The 21,229-nt window shown below is 42.0% G+C and overlaps 1 protein-coding gene across 1 annotated transcript in view; it reads right to left on the minus strand.

Annotated features, from left to right (window-relative positions):
• Window positions 1-19,914: 19,914 nt before the first annotated feature.
• The window catches only part of SETD7 (SET domain containing lysine methyltransferase 7), a 64,267-nt gene continuing 62,952 nt past the window's right edge, over window positions 19,915-21,229 (minus strand). Inside the window, exon 8 of the mRNA XM_025386143.1 lies at window positions 19,915-20,485. Coding sequence (XP_025241928.1) covers window positions 20,443-20,485 — 43 coding nt within the window. The 3' untranslated portion in view covers window positions 19,915-20,442. The remainder of the gene's footprint in view (window positions 20,486-21,229) is intronic.

A 21,229-nucleotide genomic window follows, 5' to 3' on the forward strand; every position in this document is an offset into this window, starting at 1 on the left:
TTGTGTTTTATTTCCTTTGGTTACTGGGTAGAGTATAAAATAAAACAATCTTTTTTTCCTCCTGGTTTCCAGATAATGTTATATATCTGATACACTTAAAAACAACAAAAAGCCTCCAACCCATTGGAAATTTATTTTCTTGTGTACATTTGAGGTTAAATGTATACAAGAACTTCAGGAAAACTCAACAGAGTATTAAAATTAGCTGATAACATAGCTTTTGCATTTGTGTGGTTTAGTAATCCAACTTTTTTTAGAATACTTCGGTGCAAAAAGCAAATGGTGCAAGAGGGGTTGATGTGTATTTAGACATAAAAGCATTTAACAGAATGAATAACTATAAAACGTATGAGAAAAGAGAACGAACTACATCTCAGGTATAAGATTGTAGTTACTGATTTAGACCCCATAGGATTAGGGATGTGGGGGCCTCTGATGTTGATTCTGCTTCCCCTGGTCAGTTTATTTTACGTATAAGTTACCCTTGTTGTGTTCAAACACAAAATTGACATTATTCATGTAAGACTGCTTTCTTAATCAGATATTAAGACAAGAAGTTGGTCATGTCTTTTGAGAGTACATTTGCTACAGCCCGTGTGGCAAGGGCAAATGCATTTGGTTTGTTGGAATAACCTGGTTTATCAAACATTTAATAAGTATGGGTCATGTGTTCTCTATTTGTGTTAGTGGAGCTACATAGACACTGTCCTTGAAGAATTTAAAAAACAGTATATGAACAAATAGGAATTATACAATATAATGTGATCAGTGTAATCAAAGAAGCATCTACAAAGGACAATGAGCCACAGAGAATGGAGTGGTCTTTTGACTTGGATATGGGAGCAGTAGATAATCAAAAAGCTTCACAATGAGTGGAAGCATTTTTGCAGCATCTCAGGGTAAATGTGAGGCATTCTCCATGTAAAGGAGAAGGAAGAAAGTCATCCCAGGTGAATGCACTGCAGGGCTCAAGAGTGGAGTTGAATTTGGGGGGAATGACTGCTAGGTCAGTGTGAGTATGTGATAGAATGGAGGTGTGGTCAGAACACGGAAGTGAAGCTAGCAAGGTAGATTGTGGTTAAACTGCCAAGTTGCCATACGCAGTGGGATTAGGACTGACTAGGTGCAGTATCTGAAACTCAGTCTGAACCAGCCTGTAATGGGGATTTTAATGTAAGGAGTCTGACTTGTCTCGCTGGACTTGAAGACAAGGATGTGACTGGACTCAAAGAAGAGCTGGGATTGAGCACACAATTTCCTAACTCTGGGTCCAGCTTCTCTGCACATCTTCATTTTCTCTTTTATAACTAGACTTTTCCATTTTTTAGGTTTAATTAGCAGAAAACATAGCCATTGAGTACCTATGAACTTTTGGATGCTGCAGGCATCCAAAGAGAGATGAACTCTCAGTCCCAAAGTTGAAATTTCCAGCATAGACTGTTAGTTGGCCTGGCAAGAGCCAGGTGTCCACCCAAGACCAATAGCCAAAAAAGATAAAATAAGCAATTTCCACATTTAGGAGAGAAGGTATTTTGGGGGAAGGGGAGCAAAAAAAGAAGACAGTCACACAAAAACATTTGAACTTTACTATTTAGGCAATGGGTAACTAATGAAAGCATTTTGCAAGGTAGTGAGACCATTAGATTTATGCCATAAATTCCAGCGGCAATGGGAAGGATATGAGGGGATGAAGTCATGGTGACAGTCAGCTTACTGAAATAGCCTAGAAGAAAGAGCTTTAACTGGAACACTGGCAGAAAAAAATATGGATTTGAGGCACTTTAGAACTAAAATCCCCAGGAGTTAAAGACCAAGGTCAGGAATTTCATTGCATGAAACAGTCAGTATTCTTTTCTAGGGCTACTAGTTGCACTCATGTATGTGGCCAAATGTTTTTTTAAAAAGTCAGGCTTTGGTTTTATTTTTTAGATTATTACATTGCTTTAATTTGCCTTTATCAAAAGTTTGATTCTTGTGATGTTATTTTCATACATGTTTTTTCAAAGTGTTTTGAGTCAGATGAAACTTGTCATTTGAAATTATTTAAGTTTTATATCCTAAGCTTTTTGATATTTTTCTTGTTCTGGGTAATTTAATTATAGAAGATTCTGTATATTTTTCTTTGAGTCCCAGAACATTCTTCAAATTATGAAAACAATTCAACTTTTGTTTTGGTTATTCATTCCATAGACTTAACAGAGTATATGGAGCCATTTTATTACTTCTCAACTCCTTATTAATCTTGCTGGAAATGGAGAGTTCCATGTTTCAATAAAGTGTGATCAGTAATGGGACTCCTTTTTTTTTTTTTTTTTTTTTTTTTGAGACAGAGTCTCGCTATGTCGCCCAGGCTGGAGTGCAGTGGCCGGATCTCAGTTCACTGCAAGCTCCGCCTCCCGGGTTTACGCCCTTCTCCTGCCTCAGCCTCCCGAGTAGCTGGGACTACAGGCGCCCGCCACCTCACCCGGCTAGTTTTTTGTATTTTTTAGTAGAGACGGGGTTTCACCGGGTTAGCCAGGATGGTCTCGATCTGCTGACCTCGTGATCCGCCCGTCTCGGCCTCCCAAAGTGCTGGGATTACAGGCTTGAGCCACCGCGCCCGGCCTCCTTTTTTTAAGTTAAATTTTTGTATAGGAAATATATTCACATGGTTCAATATTTGGACCATTCACAAAAGAGTAAATGGTGAATTCTCCTTCCCATTCTTTCTCCCAGCTCCCCAGTTCTTATCCCAAGGAACCAGTACCATAAAGTTTTGTTTGTTTGTTTTCATTTTGTTTTGAGACGATCTCAATCTGTCACCTACGCTGGAGTGCAGTGGTGTGATCTCGGCTCACTGCAACCTCCATCTCCTGTGCTAAAGCAATCCTCCCACCTCAGCCTACCAAGTAGCTGGGACTACAGGTGTGTGCCACAACACCCAGCTAATTTTATGTACTTTTTGTAGAGACAGGGTTTTGCCATCTTACCCAGGCTGTTCTGGAACTCCTGGGCTCAAGTGATTATTCACCTTGGCCTCCCGCCCTGATTCCCACGCTGGGATTACAGGCACCAGCCACCACACCCAACCCCTGAATTTGGTGTGTTTCTTCACATAACAATATACCCTGGAGATGAATTAATGTTAAAATATGTAAGCTTCATCATTCTCTTTTAGGCATCATGGAGTTCCTTTAGTTGGCCGTTATTTAGACAGCCCTCTATTGATGAACATTTAGGTTGTTTCAAATCTTGCTATTACAAGCATTACCGAAATGAATATCCTTTTACGTAAGTCATTTCTCAAATGTGTGAGTATATACAAAGGGAAAATTCCCAGAAGTGACATTGCTAGATGAAAGGTAAATGCATTTGCAATTTGGATTTCTAATCGCCCTCCTCCGAGGTTGCACTAGTAATAAAAAGCATGCCTGTTTCCTCAAACACTCACAACACAGTCTATTATCAAAGGTTTTGACATTTGGAACATTAATAGGTGAAAAATGGTATCTCACTGTGGTTTTAACTGGCATTTATCTTATGAATAGGGTTGAGCATCTTTATATTTAATGTTTATATTTCGTTTTCTGTTGAACTGTCTTCATATTCTGTCAGGGTTTTTTTTTTTTTTCTTTTTGTAGGGATACCGAGTATTTTGGGAAAGTTAGTGATAAGAGTTTTATTTTATTTTTCTAGTTTGTTTTTTGCCAAATGGCATTGCTCCTAATGGTTTTTGGCATGAAAATAATTTTAATGTAGTGAAACTTAGTAGTCTTTTCCATGATTATAGTTTTGTGTCATAATTATAAAGACTAACCTTGCCTGAGATAATACAAGAATTCTCGGCCAGATGCGGTGGCTCACGCCTGTAATCCTAGCACTTTGGGAGACCCACGCAGGCAGATCACTTGAGGTTGGGAGTTCAAGACCAGCTTGGCCAACATGGTGAAACCTAATCTCTACTAAAAATACAAAAATTAGCCAGGCGTGGTGGCAGGCGCCTATAATCCCAGCTACTTGGGTGGCTGAGGCAGGAAAATCACTTGAACCCGGGAGGCAGAGGTTGCAGTGAGCTGAGATTGTTCTACTGCACTCCAGCCTGTGGGACATAGTGAGACCCTGTCTCTCTGTCACACACACACACACACACAAGTGAATGTTACCTATGGACTGGATAATTATGATGTCTCAATGTAGGTTTATCAAATGTAATAAATGTACATAGTGAGGGAGGCTGTGTGTGTGTGTGGATGGGCAGGGGCTCTGTGGGAACTCGATGGTTTCTGTTCCATTTTTCTGTGACCCTAAACCTGCTCTAAATATAAACCCTATTTATTATTATTATTCTTTAAGTTCTAGGGCATACGTGCACAACGTGCAGGTTTGTTACACATGTATACATGTGCCATGTTGGTGTGCTGCACCCATTAACTCGTCATTTACATTAGGTATATCTCCTAAGGCTATCTCTCCCCCCTCCCCTCACCCCACGACAGGCCCCAGTGTGTGGTGTTCCCCACCCTGTGTCCAAGCGTTCTCATTGTTCAATTCCCACCTATGAGTGAGAACATGTGATGTTTGGTTTTCTGTCCTTGCAGTAGTTTGCTAAGAATGATTATAAACCCTATTTTTTTAAATAGATGTGTCAGAGACTGCAGGCTGCCTACCCAATTTTTGTCTTCCCTCTTGTATTAATTTCCTAGGCTACAGGAACAAAGTACCATAAATTGGGTGGCATAAAAAACAGAAACGTATTGTCTCACAGTTCTGGAGGCTGGAAGTATCAGCAGTGTTGATTTCTTGTGAGGACTGTGGAGAGAATCTGTTCCATTCCTCTCCTGGCTCACTGCAGCCTCAACCTCCTGGGCTCAAGTGATCTGCCAAACTCAGCCCCTCAAGTAGCTGGGACCACAGGTGCATGCCACCAGGCCCAGCTAATTAAAAAAAAATTTTTTTTGGTAGAGATGGGGTCTCCCTATGTTGCCCAGGCTCATCCCAAACTCCTGGGCTCAAGTGATCCTGCAGCCTCAGCCTCCCAAAGTGCTGTGACTACAGGGATGAGCCACCACGCCTGGCCAGATTTTTTCCTCTTTTCTTTTGTGTGTGTGTGTGTGTGTGTGTGTGTGTGTGATGGAGTCTCACTCTGTTGCCCAGGCTGTAGTGCAGTGGCGTGATCTTGGCTAACTTCAACCTCTGCTTCCCGGGTTCAAGTGATTCTCCTGCCTCAGCCTCCCGAGTAGCTGGGACTACAGGCGTGCACCACCACGCCTGGCTAATTTTTGTATTTTTAGTAGAGACAGGTTTTCACCATGTTGGCCAGGCTGGTCTCAAACTCCTGACCTCAGGTGATCCGCCAGCCTCAGCCTCCTAAAGTGCTGGGATTATAGATGTGAACCACACCACCCAGCCCAGATTTCCTTTTCTCATAGGGACGCCAGTCATACTGGATTAGGGCCCATCCTGATGACCTCACTTAAGGCCCTATCTCCAAACAAAGTCACATTCTGAGGTACTAGGGATTAGAACTCCAATATCTTTTTTGGGGGGGGCAGGGGCACAATTCAGCTCGTAACACATCTTCCTCTTTTCTTACTAACAGAACCCTGGTTTCTTTTGGCCTGGCCACATAGCCCACAGGAGAAAACCAGTTCCCAGCCTCCTTTGCAGCTAGGTATGGCCACATGTTACAGTTCTGGCCAAAGAGATATGAGCAGGTACTTACTAGGGATTTCCAGGGAAACTTTGCTTTCCTGTAAAAGGCCTGCCCTTTCCTCTGGTTGCTTCCTCCTCCTCTGTCCATGGCTGGCACGTGGGAGGGAGGCTATAGCGCTGGCGTGGATGCCTTGGCATTACAAAATGCTCTGGAGAACAGTGTCCTGCAGCTACCACACCAGCTCAGGCTACTTATCTCATGACTTCTGGTGAGAAAAATAATCCCCACTGTTTGGGGGATTTGGATACCTGTAGATGAATGCAATTCTAACTGGAAGAACAGTTGAGGTGAAATGTGGAAGAGACTTGGGGACACTGGGACTAAAACTTTTGGATGACGATTGCACTATCTCTGTTTAGGGACTGCCCGTGTGGTCAGGGAGCAATTTGGGGCCCACTCACTGCCCCAGTGCATCAGTCCTTCAAGGGTAGAAACTTGCTGGGAGAGCCTGAGTTAGTGCCTTTCTACCAGCCTTTAAACCTGCCCCAGGGGAAAACACCCTTTTAGGGACTTGGTGAAAAATGGGTGTGCCATGCAGATGTCATTCCTCGGCAACACCCTAGGAGTGGCAGAGCAACCAAAGAGAAGGAACTGGGGTCCCAGATGCTGTTCTGCTACCACCACAGCCCCAGACAGTTATGCTTGGAAGAGTAAGTGAGAGTCAAGCAGAGGACTTCCATCTGGTTTGAGCCAATGTTATTTGGACTTAACTAATACCTCATCTAAGTTATCCTAGAAAAGTATATCTAGCTTCAAATTGTTCAAATGTGTCAGTCTGTGATAAAATTGATGGTATACAGTTTTACTACTGTATGAAAATAAATATACGTGTAAAGTCTATTATGGAACTGGTATACGTTAGGGATCTCTTCTAGCTCATTTAAGAAAGGGACTGGCCGGGCACGGTGGCTCACACCTGTAATCCCAACACTTTGGGAGGCTGAGGCAGGCGGATCACGAGGTCAGGAGTTCGAGACCAGCCTGGCCAATATGGGGAGACCCCATCTCTGCTAAAAATACAAAAATTAGTTGGGCTAATTAGTGGTGGTGCGTGCTTATAGTCCTAGCTACTCGGGAGGCTGAGACAGAAGAATCACTTGAACCTGGGAGGTGGAGATTGCAGTGAGCTGAGACCCCACAACTATACTCCAGCCTAGGCGACAGAGTGAGACTCTGTCTCAAAAAAAAAAAAAAAAAGAAAGAAGAAGAAGAAGAAGAGGAAGAGGAAGAGGAGGAGGAGGAGGAGGAAGAGGAAGAGGAAGAGGAAGAGGAAGAAGAAGAAGAAGAAGAAGAAGAAGAAGAAGAAGAAGAAGAAGAAGAAAGGGACTTAGAGAATTGGGGTAGCTTATGTTATCTTTAGGAGAACCTGGGCCCAAAATTTGGTTGCTACAAAGACAGGAACAATAGTAGCCAAGAGAAATGCCCAGATGTTGTAGCAGGAAGTTCACTGTCACCACTCTCTTCCTCAGCACCTATGACACTCAGGACTGGCCACAAAATGTCCCAAAAGCTATCCCAGAAGTACTGAAATCTTCCAACATTACGCTGGCAAGAAAGGCCATTCTCCCTGTGACCCTCTCCCTGCTCACTTCCTAGAATTCAAGTTGCCAATACATCTTGGGAATGACAGGTTTTATCATCCCAGGCTCTGCAGCAGGAAAGCACACTAGAAGAGGATGGAGAGGCGTCGAGTAAGCCAGACAGCATCTGCCGCAGAAAGTGATACTAGCTTACGCCTCTGAAGCTCTTCACTGGGAAACACAGCATACTGCTATTTTCATGCATTTCTGAAGTACTTCTAAAGTGTGAACTAAAAAATCCTTGCTAATTTGGTGATTTGTTATATTTTTGTAAACTCCTTATGCAAATGTAAGATTAGTAAATGTTGCCTGCTTCTGAGAGTGTATTCTTCCACTGTACATCCAAAGGCGCTATGGAGCACACATTTTTAAATTCTGAAAACATTGGGAACTTAATCACGTAAGATAAGGTGTATGACCAGCTAAACAGGGAGGCACTCCCTGAGCCTTTGTCCTCCATCCTCTTCTGGCTGAACATCCTTTCCTTTACGATCTCACCTTCAGAGGCACTTGATTCCTGAACCCATGTTTAGAGCCTCAACTTTACCTTTCAGTTCCTGAATTGACAGCTGCATGTGGGCCATCTTTCTTTTGCAGTATCTGTGGACCACTCAAACATGTAATTTAAAATGTATAAACAGTGGGGCACAGTGGCTCACACCTGTAATCCCAGCACTTTGGGAGGCTGAGGTGGGAGGATCACTTGAGCCCAGGAGTTTGAGACCATCCCAGGCAATAAAGAGAGACACCATCTCTACCAAAAATGTAAAACTTAGCTGACTGTGGTGGTCTGTACCTGTGGTCCCAGCTACTCAGGAGGCTGAGGTGGGAGGATCACTTGAGCCCAGGAGATTGAGGCTGCAGTGAGCCGTGCTCATACCACTGTACTCCAGCCTGGGCAACAGTGAGACTCAATCTCAAAAAATAAAAATAAAAAATAAAATGTATAAACTCAATCTTCCTCCTTAAATTTGTTTTTCTTCCTGTGTTTCCTCAAAACACCTGGAGAGGTTCTATCGAGGCTTCCCTTCCCCCAGCTCCCACATCTAGTCTCCCACCTGGATCTATCACTTCCGCTGCCTTTGACCCTTGCTTCTGTCCTCTTTTGCTGAGAGGCAGAGGACTTCACACTCAAACTGTGGAGTGAGACCACAAAGAAACTGAATCCTAGATGTTCTTTTTTTTTTTGAAACAGAGTTTTTCCCAGGCTGGAGTGCCGTGGCGCGATCTTGGCTCACTGCAACCTCCACCTCCTGGGTTCAAGTGATTCTCCTGCCTCAGCCTCCTGAGTAGCTGGGACCACAGGTATTGTGGTCAGATTACAGGCGTGTGCCACCACGTCCAGCTAATTTTTTGTATTTTTAGTAGAGATGGAGTTTCATCATGTTGGCCAGGCTTGTCCCGAACTACTGACCTTAGGTGATCAGCCCTCCTCAGCCTCCCGAAGTGCAAGGAGTACAGGCGTGAGCCACCGAGCCTGACCCAGATGTTCTTTTATAAACAAATTATTTTATTTTTTAGTTTTTTAGAGACAGTCTTGCTCTGTCACCCAGGCTTGAGTGCAGTGGCATGATCTTGGCTCACTGCAACCTCTGCCTCCTGGGTTCAAGCAATTCCTGTCTCAGCCTCCCAAGTAGCTGGGATTACGGGAGTGTGCCACCACACCTGGCTGAATTTTGTATTTTTAGTAGAGAGGGGTTGTTGCCATGTTGGCCAGGTTGGTCTCGAACTACTGACTTCACGTGATCCATCTCTCTCAGCCTCCCAAGGTGCTGGGATTACAGGCATGAGTCACTGTGCCCAGCCTAAATCCTAAATGTTCTAAGAGTCAAACCTCTCCATTCTTCAATTTCTTCATTTTTAAAAAGGGCTGACACTAACCCACGGGGTTATTGTGAGAATGAAATAATATATGTGTAGTATCTAGTGTTATATAACAAGCTTCCCCAAAACTGAGTAGATAAGACCACAGTTACTGGTTGTCTCACCACTGCGGCGAGGCAGGAGTATGCAGGCAGCGCAGGCTGGAGGTCTCTCCTGAGGCTGCAGTCATCTGCAGGCCAGGTGAAGATGCAGCAGCTGGGGCAGAGCAGCGGGCACTCCTCCGGCATGTCTCTCTCTCTCTCTGTGCTGCTCCGTATGGCAGCCTCAATGTAGGAGGACTTCTTACATGGTGGCTGCAAGCACCCAGAGTAAGTGGCCCAAGATAAACCTGCAAAACCCTGGGGCGTTTTCTAACTTAGCTCGAAGGTCACTCTGATCCATGTAGAACAGCAATCGCAAAATCCTGCTTGGGTTTAAGGGGAGGAGATGCAAATTCTGTGAATGAGAAGCCTGTCCGAAAACCTGTGGACCTTTCTACAAACCATCACAGAGAGTGACTATGAAGATGTTTTGCACTATTTGGATGGTCCACTGTTTATCTCATGACAGAGTAATTAAAAGACTTATTAAACTGAAAAAATGTGCTACACATTTTTTTTCCCCACAGATACCTGATTCAAATTGTTGACCATTTATATATGTATGTATGTATGTATTTATTTATTTTGAGATGGAGTCTTGCTCTGTTGCCCAGGCTGGAGTGCAGTGGCGCAATCTCTGCTCACTGCAAGCTCTGCCTCCCGGGTTTACACCATTCTCCTGTCTCAGCCTCCTGAGTAGCTGGGACTACAGGCGCCCGCCACCACGCCCGGCTGATTTTTTTGTATTTTTAGTAGAGATGGGGTTTCACCATGTTAGCCAGGATGGTCTCGACCTCCTGACCTTGTGATCCACCTGCCTCGGCCTCCCAAAGTGCTGGGATTACAGGCGTTAGTCACAGCGCCCGGCCATTGTTTACCATTTCTATAATGGCAGGTGAAATACATTTCATACTAAGGAATATGCTACCTTAATAGTTATTTTTAGATAAACAATCTATCTCTTCCTAGTAGATGTTTGGAAATGTTTCCATCTGATGCGTGTGTTTTTTCTATTTCTGTGTCACCTATAAAAATTCTCCTACTCAAGCATTTTAAGAGTTAGAATTTTCCATCCTGTTTAAAATTCTTCCAAACTAAGACTAGGCTTTGGATCTTTTTGTTAAAAATATAAATATAATGCTTAATTGGTTTGCAAGAACGATTTGGGGAGATGGCAATCTAGCAAGTGAATTCCAGTATAAACTTCTGCATAACTTTATACTGAAGTTAAACTTCAGTATAAACATACCACCTTCTGCATAGCTGGTAGGTGGAATTGAAAACTCTGGATCAGGGTTTAACAAGCCTGGCTGATGATGCTTTTCTTCATTTTGGATCTGAGGATCTTTGTAAGGTCATTTGTTTTCACCATTGATAGTTATTAAATGCAAGCATCAACATAAACTGCATTTATAAACAACCTTCACCTTGCTTCATCATGAAGTAGTGAATCAAAACTTTCAAAATAATAAAGCATATTTAATTTCAAAAAATGACGTTGAAAAATATTATTGGATGGGTGCAGGGGTACAGTGGCTCACACCTGTCAGCCTGTCATCCCAGCACTTTGGGAGGCCAAGGTGGACGGACCACTTGAGGTCTGGAGTTCAAGACCAGCCTGGCCAACATAGTGAAACCCCGTCTCTACTAAAAATACAAAAATAGCCAGGCATGGTGGCGCACGCCTGTAATCCCAGCTACTCGGGAGGCTGAGGCAGGAGAATTGCTTGAACCCGGGAAACAGAGGTTGCAGTGAGCTGAGATAGTGCCACTGCACTCCAGCCCGGGGAATAGAGTAAGACTCTATCTCAAAAAAAGGAAAAGAAAAAGAAAAAGAAAATATTATCAACAATATAGGCTGGTGTATCTGCGAATAAACAGGTTTTTTTTTTTTTTTTTTGGACTGGTAAGTGAAAAATACAAATTATTTTAAAAATTATTTCATCTTTTCATCCTTTTAAATTTCTATTTTGTAAATGTTTCTTTTTCTTTTTTTTTTTTTTTGAGACGGAGTCTCGCGCTGTCGCCCAGGCTGGAGTGCAGTGGCCGGATCTCAGCTCACTGCAAGCTCCGCCTCCCGGCTTCACGCCATTCTCCGGCCTCAGCCTCCCGAGTAGCTGGGACTACAGGCGCTGCCACCTCACCTGGCTATTTTTTGTATTTCTTAGTAGAGACGGGGTTTCACCGGGTTAGCCAGGATGGTCTCGATCTCCTGACCTCGTGATCCACCCATCTCGGCCTCCCAAAGTGCTGGGATTACAGGCTTGAGCCACCGCGCCCGGCCTGTAAATGTTTCTTAATCTACTAGCTAGTACAGTTTGTGATTATAATTTTAGGTGAACCAGTGAACATGCATTGGGAGTGCTTGCTGAAACACTTTTTCTGACAAGGGTGTGATCTAAAGAGTGTCAGTGGTCTGTACAACAGCCCTTTGCAGAGGGACAGTTGTGTCTTCTTCAGCTTTGTGACTCCATGGCTTCACGGCCTCTTTGCTGCGTGGGAAGAGGCAGACACAGGAGCCACTGCTTGAGGATTTATATTATACTAAGCATCTTCCCTTTGTTCCAGTCCCCCTAGCGTATTTTTGTGGGGAAAAGGTGCACCTAGCCTTGTTAATTCTGCTTACATTAGCCTTCATTATGTTGAATAGTCTCCACATCTTTGTGGTCAGTATCTTGTAACTGAATGTCACTTGTTTCCTACACAATAATTCTCTTCCCCCAAGTGTTTGCCAGTTGAAAATCACTCATATCCTGAAGTGGTTCCTCTTGATTCTTTAACAATTTGGCTCCAAGAGCTTTACAAGAGAAAAATGTTCCTGACATGATGGTGAATCATGGTTTGTGAAAATGAGCAATTTATGCCTAGCGTGGTGCTATGGCCAAATTGCACTAAGACTTTGCCTTTTTTTTTTTTTTTTCCTTTTTGTGGAGAACGGGGTCTCGCTGTATTACCCAGGCAGGTCTCGAACTCCTGGGCTCAAGCTATCCTCCTGCCTCTGCCTCCCTGAGAGCTGGGATTACAGGCGTGAGCCACCGCGCCTGGCCTTTGCTTTTTTTTTTTTTTTTTTTTTGACTTTGCCTAGAATATGTGTCTTCTGAGAGTTTTGCTACATGACAGTAAAAATTAAAAGTCACTTTGTTTGTAATGTCTCTGCTAAGCTTAAGAAAACAAAGCTGCATTTGGGAGGCTGAGGCGGGCAGATCACAAGGTCAGGAGATTGAGACCATCCTGGTCAACATGGTGAAACCTCATCTCTACTAAAAATACAAAAATTAGCTGGGTGTGGTGGCACGTGCCTGTAATCCCAGCTACTCAGGAGGCTGAGGCAGGAGAATAGCTTGAATCAGGGAGTCAGAGGTTGCAGTGAGCCGAGATCATGCCACTGCAAAAAAGAAAGAAAGAAAGAAAGAGAGAGAGAGAGAAAGAAAACAAATCTGCATTTCTGAATTTAAAAAATACAATGAACTTAAAATATCGAATTCCTTATCTCTTCTCTTGTATCGTGATAGCAAACAAGATCCAGTTCTGCCAGCCTCATCTCAGCCAAGACTCCTACAAACAGCTGCAACTCTCTCTCAGCCTCAGTTTTCCCACCTGCAAAGTGGGGATGATAACAATACCTGCCCCCTTTTAAGCCTTAAGACACTTACTTATTATCAGATTGACTTATACTAATTAAGTCCTCTTAGCAACATAAGGAGGACTTCATTCTTCTGCAACTGACAAACTAGTTTCTAACACAAACTTTTGTACTTCCTATTGTATTTTGTATTATCTCTCATTATCCCCAATTTACTACAGCCAGAACCTTATATGGCCTTGAATGATTTCTAATTAAATACCCTCCATTTCAGATATACTCCTTAGCGGAAACAAAACAAAACAAAAAAAGTCAGCAGATTCTCCAAACTATGTGCCTCAATCTGGAGTTTCTGACCAGTTTTGCTCAGAAGATGTCCTGTTACCTTCTCAAAGACGATTTCCACCATGGGTGACACAGGCAGAAAAGTGATGTCTCCCAGAAGCCGCTTTCACCTTTCTCTCTTTCTTCTCCTCTGAGCCTCAGGACGTCTCACTGCCAACCAGTTTTTAGAACTTAAACCACAGAAACTGCCTTAGTGGGGAGAAAGTGCTGAGCTTAAGTCAGTTTCTATTTCAAATGCCATGCACTGAAAGCTATCTCCCGCCCTCGGCAAGCCCTCTTTATCAAATAGGCAGCTTCTGTACCATGCCTAGGACCAAGGAGCTTTCAGATGGCCTATAAAAATTTTTGAGACCTGAAAAAAAAAAAAAGAATTGACCCCAAAATATGAAAATAAAAATGAATAAAACAGAATTAAAGAGCATTTAATTAAATGTCTGCAAACTAAAAATTAATGCTGACATCAGTAGTTGATAAAATGCTAGTATTCATAAAAATATAATAGTAATTACATTTGAAAACATTTAGTGGATCAGATTATTTTCCTTCAAAAGAGTTCCCAAGCATGTACTATGCTTGCTGAGAAACTATAACTGATTACAAATTAAGTGGTTTGATTGTAGCTAAATCATTTCAGAAGCAAAATTATCTTTTAAAAATTTTTTAGAAAAAACTCAGGGTACCATGGGTACATTTCAGTATAACTGATATGATTATGACCTCTCAAAGAAGGAGTACTTGGAAATTTGAATACAGGCTGCGTGTTAGATGGTATTAGGGAATGATTGTCAATTGTCTTACTTGTGATAATAGTATTGAGGTTAAGTGGGAGAATCTTAGGAGATACATATGGAAGTATTTAGGGGTGAAGTGTCCTGATGTCAACAATCTGCTTTCAGAATGTTCTGCGAAAGAACAACAACTATACTTTAAGGGGGAACTAATTTCCTTAATTCTGGTTACGGTAGCCTTGAATATTTATAATAATCTCCACCTCTTCACACTCAGTATGCTCTATTTGAATGTTATTTGTTTTCTACATAATCATCCTTTTCCCCAAAGTGTTTGCCATCTGAAAATCACTTAGTATGTCAGCTACCTACTTTCAAAAGGTTCTGCAAAATAATAACAAATGTGTGTGAATCCTTATACTATACTACACACACACACACACACACACACACATACAGAGAGAGAGAATAAATGTAGCAGAATGTTAACAAATGCTTTGAAAACTGTAACAAAGCAGGCAACAGGCTACAGAATGTTGGCAGCTGAAGGGCATTATTTGGATAATATGGTCAGAAAAAGCCTCTCAGTAGGGTAACAACTGAACCAGATCTGAATGAAGTGAAGGAACAAGCTCCGTGAAGATTTGAAGGAAGAGTATCCCGCTCAGGGCGGCAGCACATGCAAAGGTCCTGAGGCAGGACTTCACAACACTTGATATTATCCAACTAAATGATGTTTTGTTAATCTGGTGAAAGTAAAATGGATTCTAATGATTTTAGTTTGTATTTTTCTGTTTACTAATGAGCAACTTTCATTTCTTTGTTAAATTCTGGTCATGTGTTGTTTTCTTGAAATTCTTGTCAGGTCTTTTATTTGTCTGTTGGGTTCTTTGTCTTTTTCTTACTGATCCGTAAAGTTCTATATGTTCTGGATATGATTCCTTTGCTGATCATATGTGAGGCAAATATCTTCTCTCTGTTTATAGATTGTCTCTTCACTCTTTTTACAGTGTCTTTCAAAGAATAGATTTTTTTTTTTTTTTTTTAGATGGAGTCTCACTCTGTTGCCCAGGCTGGAGTGCAGTGGTGCAATCTTGGCTCACTGCAACCTCCACCTCCTGAATTCAAGCGATTCTCCTGCCTCAGCCTCCCAAGTAGCTGGGATTACAGGTGCCTGTCACCACACCTGGATAATTTTTGTATTTTTAGTAGAGATGGGGTTTCTGCATGTTGGCCAGGCTGGTGTCCAACTCCTGACCTCAGGTGATCCACCCGCCTCAGCCTCCCAAAGTGCTGGGATTACAGGTGTGAGCCACTGCAGCTGGCCAGAACAGATGTTCTTAATTTTAATACAACTGAATTTATTGATAATTTTATTTATGGTGTGTGCTTTTGTGTCTTGTTGAATAACATTTTTCTTACTCTGAAGTAAAAAAAACTGTTCCATCTATATGTTATTCTAAATGTTCTATGGCTGTATTTTTCACATTAGAAAAATGAAGTATTTAATCCACCTATAACTGATGTTTGTATAGTATGAATTGAAGATCTAATTCTGTATTTTTTATATGAATATCTAATTGTCCTGGCACCATTTATTAAATCACCGTCTCTTTCCCTATTGAACAATAGCGACCACTCTATCATCAATGAAGGCTCCATACATGCCTGGGTCTGTTTCTGGGCAATTTCATTTAATTGGCCTATTTGTCTGTTTCTGGCCAATGCTACACGTCCTTAATTCCTAAAGCTTTCTAACTTGATATTTGGTAGGTCAAGTCCCACATCTTGCTCTTCATCTACAGTTTCGGTAATTCTTGGGCCTTTGTTTTTTACCTAAATTTTAGATTCAACTCATCAAATAAAAAAAAATGTTGGGCTTTTAATTGGAATGCTTTGAATTTATCAGTCCACTTAAGAGAATCAATATCTTAACAATGTTGAGTTTTCCTGGCCAAGAATATGGTAAATCTTTCCATTTATTTAGGTTTTCTTTAAGTCTTTCTTTCTTTTTGAGACAGAGTCTCACTCTGTCGAGTGCAGTGGCCTAATCATAGCTTATTGCAGACTTGAACTCCTGGGCTCAAGTAATCTTCCTGGCTTAGCATTCCAAGTAGATAGGACTATCAGTGTACCCCACCATGACTGGCTAATTTTTTTTTTTTTTTACTTTTTGTAGAAACAGGGTCTTGCTATATTGCCCAGGCTGATTGCAAACTCCTGGGCTCAAACAATCCTCCCACCTCTGCCTCCCAAAGTGTTGGGGTTAGAGGTATGAGCCACCATCCCCTGCTCTTTAATGTCTTTCAGTGAAGTTTTATAATTTTCTTCTTAAAGGGTTCGATTGATTGAATTCTTTTTTTTTTTTTTGAGACAGTCTCACTCTGTCACCCAGGCTGGAGTGCAGTGGCATGATCTTGTCTCGTCTCACTGCAACCTCTGCAGTGTTGAAGTGATTCTTGTGCCTCAGCCTCCCGAGTAGCTGAGATTACAGATGTGTGCCACCACGCCTGGCTAATTTTTGTGTTGTTAGTAGAGACAGTGTTTCACAATGTTGGCCAGGCTGGTCTGGAACTCCTGGCCTCAAGTGATTCTCTTGTCTTGGCCTCCCGAAGTGCTGGGATTACAAATGTGAGCCACTGTGCCTGGCCAATTTGTATATATTAATTTTGTATTGAAGAACCAAGTGAAACATTTATTAATTCTAATTATTGGAGATTCTTTTTGGTGTTCTACAAAAATTATATCACCTTCAAATAAAAATAGTTTTTTTCATTCTTTCCAACTCCTATACATTTTTTGCAGTTCTCTTGTTTTATTGCAATGGGCAAGATGTTCAGCATATTATTGAACAAGAGAGGTGACAGCTGACATCCATGTCTTGTTCTTTATCTAAAGTAGAATGCTTTTGACATTTCACCATTAAATATGATGTCTGCTCTAGGTTTTTAACAAATACTGTTTTTTTTTTTCTTTTTCTTATTAACCACCCCTCTCCTCCCCAGCCTCACCCTGCTTGTTTTGAAGTTATATAACTTTATTACTTGGCTCCATACTGGGACATGTGCTTAATATAGTATCTCATTTAATCTTCACAATAACCTTATGAGACAGGTATTATTGCTTCTCTTAGAGAAGTTAACTTTACTAAAATAATATTGCTAGAAGGAATAGAGCAATGGAATACAATAAGAATTTAAAGCCAGGCTTGTCTGATTCTGCAGCCTCTGCTCCTCCCAGAAACATTTGCTGCCTAATCCTTGGGTTAAAATTTATCCAATACAGGGAACCTTAAAGGAGATGAATCAGAGTAGCTGGAGGATAGAGAAGGTGGGTAAAGAAAGGAAGTGAAAAGAAACAGAAATTCATATGGACAGTGAGAGCCACCTCACCCCTGGCATGTGATTTTGAATTTGCAGGAAGCAGGCATGTCACCTTGACTAGGCTGCCTTCTCCTCCAAATGCCTTCTTCCAAGACCTCCTGAGGTGTCTGTAGCTGTGGCAATCCACCTAGCTATTGGTTGATAATGCAGACACAGCATTTTCCACTACTTTCTGCTCTCATCCAATCACAATTGCCCCCTTCCCTCCCTCCCTCTTTCCCCTTCCTTCCTTCCTTCCTTCCTTCCTTTCCTTCCTTCCTTCCTTCCTTCCTGTTTCTTTCTTTTCCTTTTTCTTTCTTTCCTTTTTTACCACCAAATTGGCTCCTCTGATTGCTTTTTCCTGGAAGTCATCCACCCATCACGCAAGTCCTGTGTTAACACTTGTTATTCCTATTTTGCACTCATGTTTAGCCTTGCATTTCCTTTGATGAAGAGGAATAAATAGGAGATGGAGATTCATAGGGAAGGTTCATTCTTTTATTTTGTAAATATTAAACAAGCATCCCTTATGTTTCAGACACTGTGTAAGGGACTAAGGATGTAGCAATAAACAAGACAGGCAAAGGTTGTTCCCCAGTGATGCTTATATTACAGTGTTAGAAGACAGACGAATAACAAATACACAAAATAACTGTGGATTAGGGATAACAATGAAACACTCTGGTGGTAAGACAGCGGGTAAGTCGAGGAGGCCTTCTGAGACATGAGGATTGGGGAAGGCATCTCTGATGAGGGCAGTGTGAGTCAAGGGCTGAAGGGTGTGAGAGAGAAGCTGTGCAAAGAGCTAGGGGCAAACAGGCAGAGGAATCAGCAGGTATAAAGGCCTGGAGCCAGGAAATGGTTGGCAAGTTTGAGGAACAGAAGGTCTGGCTGGAGTACAGTGGATCGGGGAGAACTGACTGAATGATACTGGATAGGGAGCAGGAGCCAGTCCATTGTAAATAGTTTGGATTTTATTCTAGCTGCAATGGAAAGTCATTGAAGTGTTTCAGCAGGATGATGGCAAGATGTGCTTTACTATTTTTTTTTTTTTGAGACAGGGTCTCACTCTGTTGCCTAAGGCTGGAGTGCAATAGCACAATCACAGCTCATTGCAGCCTTGGCTTCCTGTGCTTAAGTAATCCTCCCACCTCAGCCTCCCAAGTATCTGGGACTACAGGCAAGCGCCACCAGGCCTGGCTACTTTTTGTATTTTTTGTAGAGACAGGGTTTTGCTATGTTGTCCAGGCTGGTCTCGAACTCCTGGGCTCAAGTGATCCACCCACCTTGGCCTCCCAGAGTGCTGAAATTACAGGTGTAACCCACTGCATCTGGTTGCTTTACCGTTTTACATTACTTTGGTTGCTTTGTGAAAAGTGGGTTGGAGGGTAAGCAATGAAGGCAGCATGCCAATGGACTCTATTTCTTGTACATAACTTTTCTGGAGGCTGACTCAGTGACTGCCTGCCTCCCTTGCTTAACCTACCGTTGGCCAAAACTGAATCTGGTGGCCAGCCTTAGTTGCAAGAGATCCTTGGAATGTAACTATTTTAGGCACAGGAAGACAAGGGGAAAATGGCTTGTGAATGTCTTTTGGGTAGGCAATCCACAGTATCTGCCACTAGGGTCATCTGCCCTGTATCTGAAACAAGACTGTGAAATAGATGTGGCAATTCTTATTTGATTAATTTATAAAGGGGGAATGGCACTATAGCCAGAATATGATATTACAGATTGTAAGCAGTATTTAAAATAGACATATTTTTCTAGATTAATGCACAATCTCTTTCATTCATTCTTTTGTACTTTTTTCCTTTAACCAGTTTGGATGGAAATCTCTCCAAGTAATACCATTTCTACTATGAAAATTAAATGAATTAACAAATGAAAAGTACCCAGTTCAGTGCTTGCTGCAGAGTAAGCCATTCAATAAGTTACAGCTATTGTTTCTCCAGAAATTCAAGGAAAGCAACTGCAAGCTCATGGGGTATTTATTCACCTGGCTGTCTTCTTTTAGAGGTTACATCAGGACAGATTCATTACCTTCGAAAATTTTCCTCGGCAATCAGAGAATTGCTTAGTGAGTAGGAAATCAGAACCAGGGGCAATGTATCAGTCCATTTCCACACTGCCTTAAAAATACTACCGGAGACTGGGTAATTTATAAACGAAAGAGGTTTAATTGACTCACAGTTCTGCATGGCTGGGGAGGCCTCAGGAAACTTACAATCATGGCAAAAGGCAAAGAGGAAGCAGGCACCTTCTTTACAAGGCAGCAGGAGAGAGAGAGCAGGGGAAACTGTCACTTTTAAACCATCAGGTCTCATGAGAACTCCCTCACTATCATGAGAACAGCATGGGGGAAAACACTCCCATGATTCACTTACCTCCTATCAGATCCCTCCCACCATATGTGGGGATTACAATTCAAGATGAGATTTGGGTGGGGACACAGATCCAAACCATATCAGGGAGTTTTCAGTTATATAAATGTAATGTTTAATGATCTCTGATATATCCACTTTATAATAGGGATTAGTTGCCAGTAGGGCCAGAAAATTCAAGGAGCGTGATTGCGTGGGCAGAGTTAGGAAATGTTTGCCTCCGTGACACTGTTTTTCCGTATGTTTATACCTAATAACCTGGGTTAAATTTTTTTGGTAATTTTTTTATTGTGGAGATTTCAAAAACATATAAAAACACACATAGAAGATCATGAACTCCTTGTACTCATCACCCAGCTGAAATCCTTATCCACATGTAGCCAATCTGGTTTTATTTACACCTACACTTCACTTCCCTTACCTCCCATATTAGACTGAAGAAAATTCCAAATATCCTGATTGTTTTAAAAGATATTTTATCTAATCAAGTCCTGCTGGTTTGAGGGTCTTTTTCCCCGCTCTGGTGACTTTATTTATTGATTTCTCTCTCATTAGGTATCTCTTTTCAGATCTTAAAATGGCTCCCAGAGTGTGATTTTGAGTTCCTGAGGGAAGCCTATGTTCTGACAATTGCCATTATCATTAGGCAGAGTACACCCCATTCGCTTTTATCTTTTCTTAATTACTCAGGAACATCATGATGAGCATCAGCCCTCAGGCTGCCTGTAAGGAGGAATGCCAGCTTTTCTGGGTTCTGCCCAGGGTGCCTGATCCAGATGTGGGATCTTTGGGAGCGGAGCCCAATCATCTGCATCTTTTACACATTCCCAGGTGTTTCTTCTGGCCACTGAAATTGGAGAAGCAACTGGCTGCCAACATTTTCAGAGATTATTAAGATACATAGATCTCAAGCCATGGTGTTGAAAAGCCAAAAGGAGACTTTTAGAAACCCAACTGCATTTTTCTAAATCTTCTCCATCCTCTCTCTTTTGCTGGCTCTGACTTTTCACTGGGTCAGAGACTCTAAGGCTGGAACCTGATGTTCCACGGGGACTGTGTTATGGTTGTTCTTCTACAGAGTAAAGTGCATGAACTGAAATAGCTATTGACTGCTCAGAAGTCACTCAGTCTCAGGTTTCTGGCTGTGTTCCACATAGCTGTAGGTTCTGTAATCTTACCTAGATAAGTTGTGTTCCTGTACACACACACACACACACACACACACACACACACAGAGTCCAAGTGCTATAATAATTCTGATATGTAAAGAAATTTCAGAGGCCAAGCACAGTGGCTTACGCCTATAACGCTCAGCCAGTACTAATAATCTTATAACCCATGTTTTACAGATAACTGTGCTCTAGGCAGAGAGAGATTTTAAAGAGCTGTATGACACGGAAATGCTTCTGTTTGTTTTAAAAGATAAGCCAGTTTTGTTCAACTTTGTTTACTGTAGGCTCCAGAAGTGCTATTAGCCCTCTTGAAATTTGGGCTTGTTTAAAAATAAAGCCCGGGTGCGGTGGCTCATCCCTGCAATCCCAGCACTTTGGGAGGCCAAGGTGGGCAAATCTCCTGAGGTCGGGAGTTTGAG

Source organism: Theropithecus gelada, chromosome 5, assembly GCF_003255815.1.
Source record: "Theropithecus gelada isolate Dixy chromosome 5, Tgel_1.0, whole genome shotgun sequence".
NCBI classification, from domain to species: domain Eukaryota; kingdom Metazoa; phylum Chordata; class Mammalia; order Primates; family Cercopithecidae; genus Theropithecus; species Theropithecus gelada.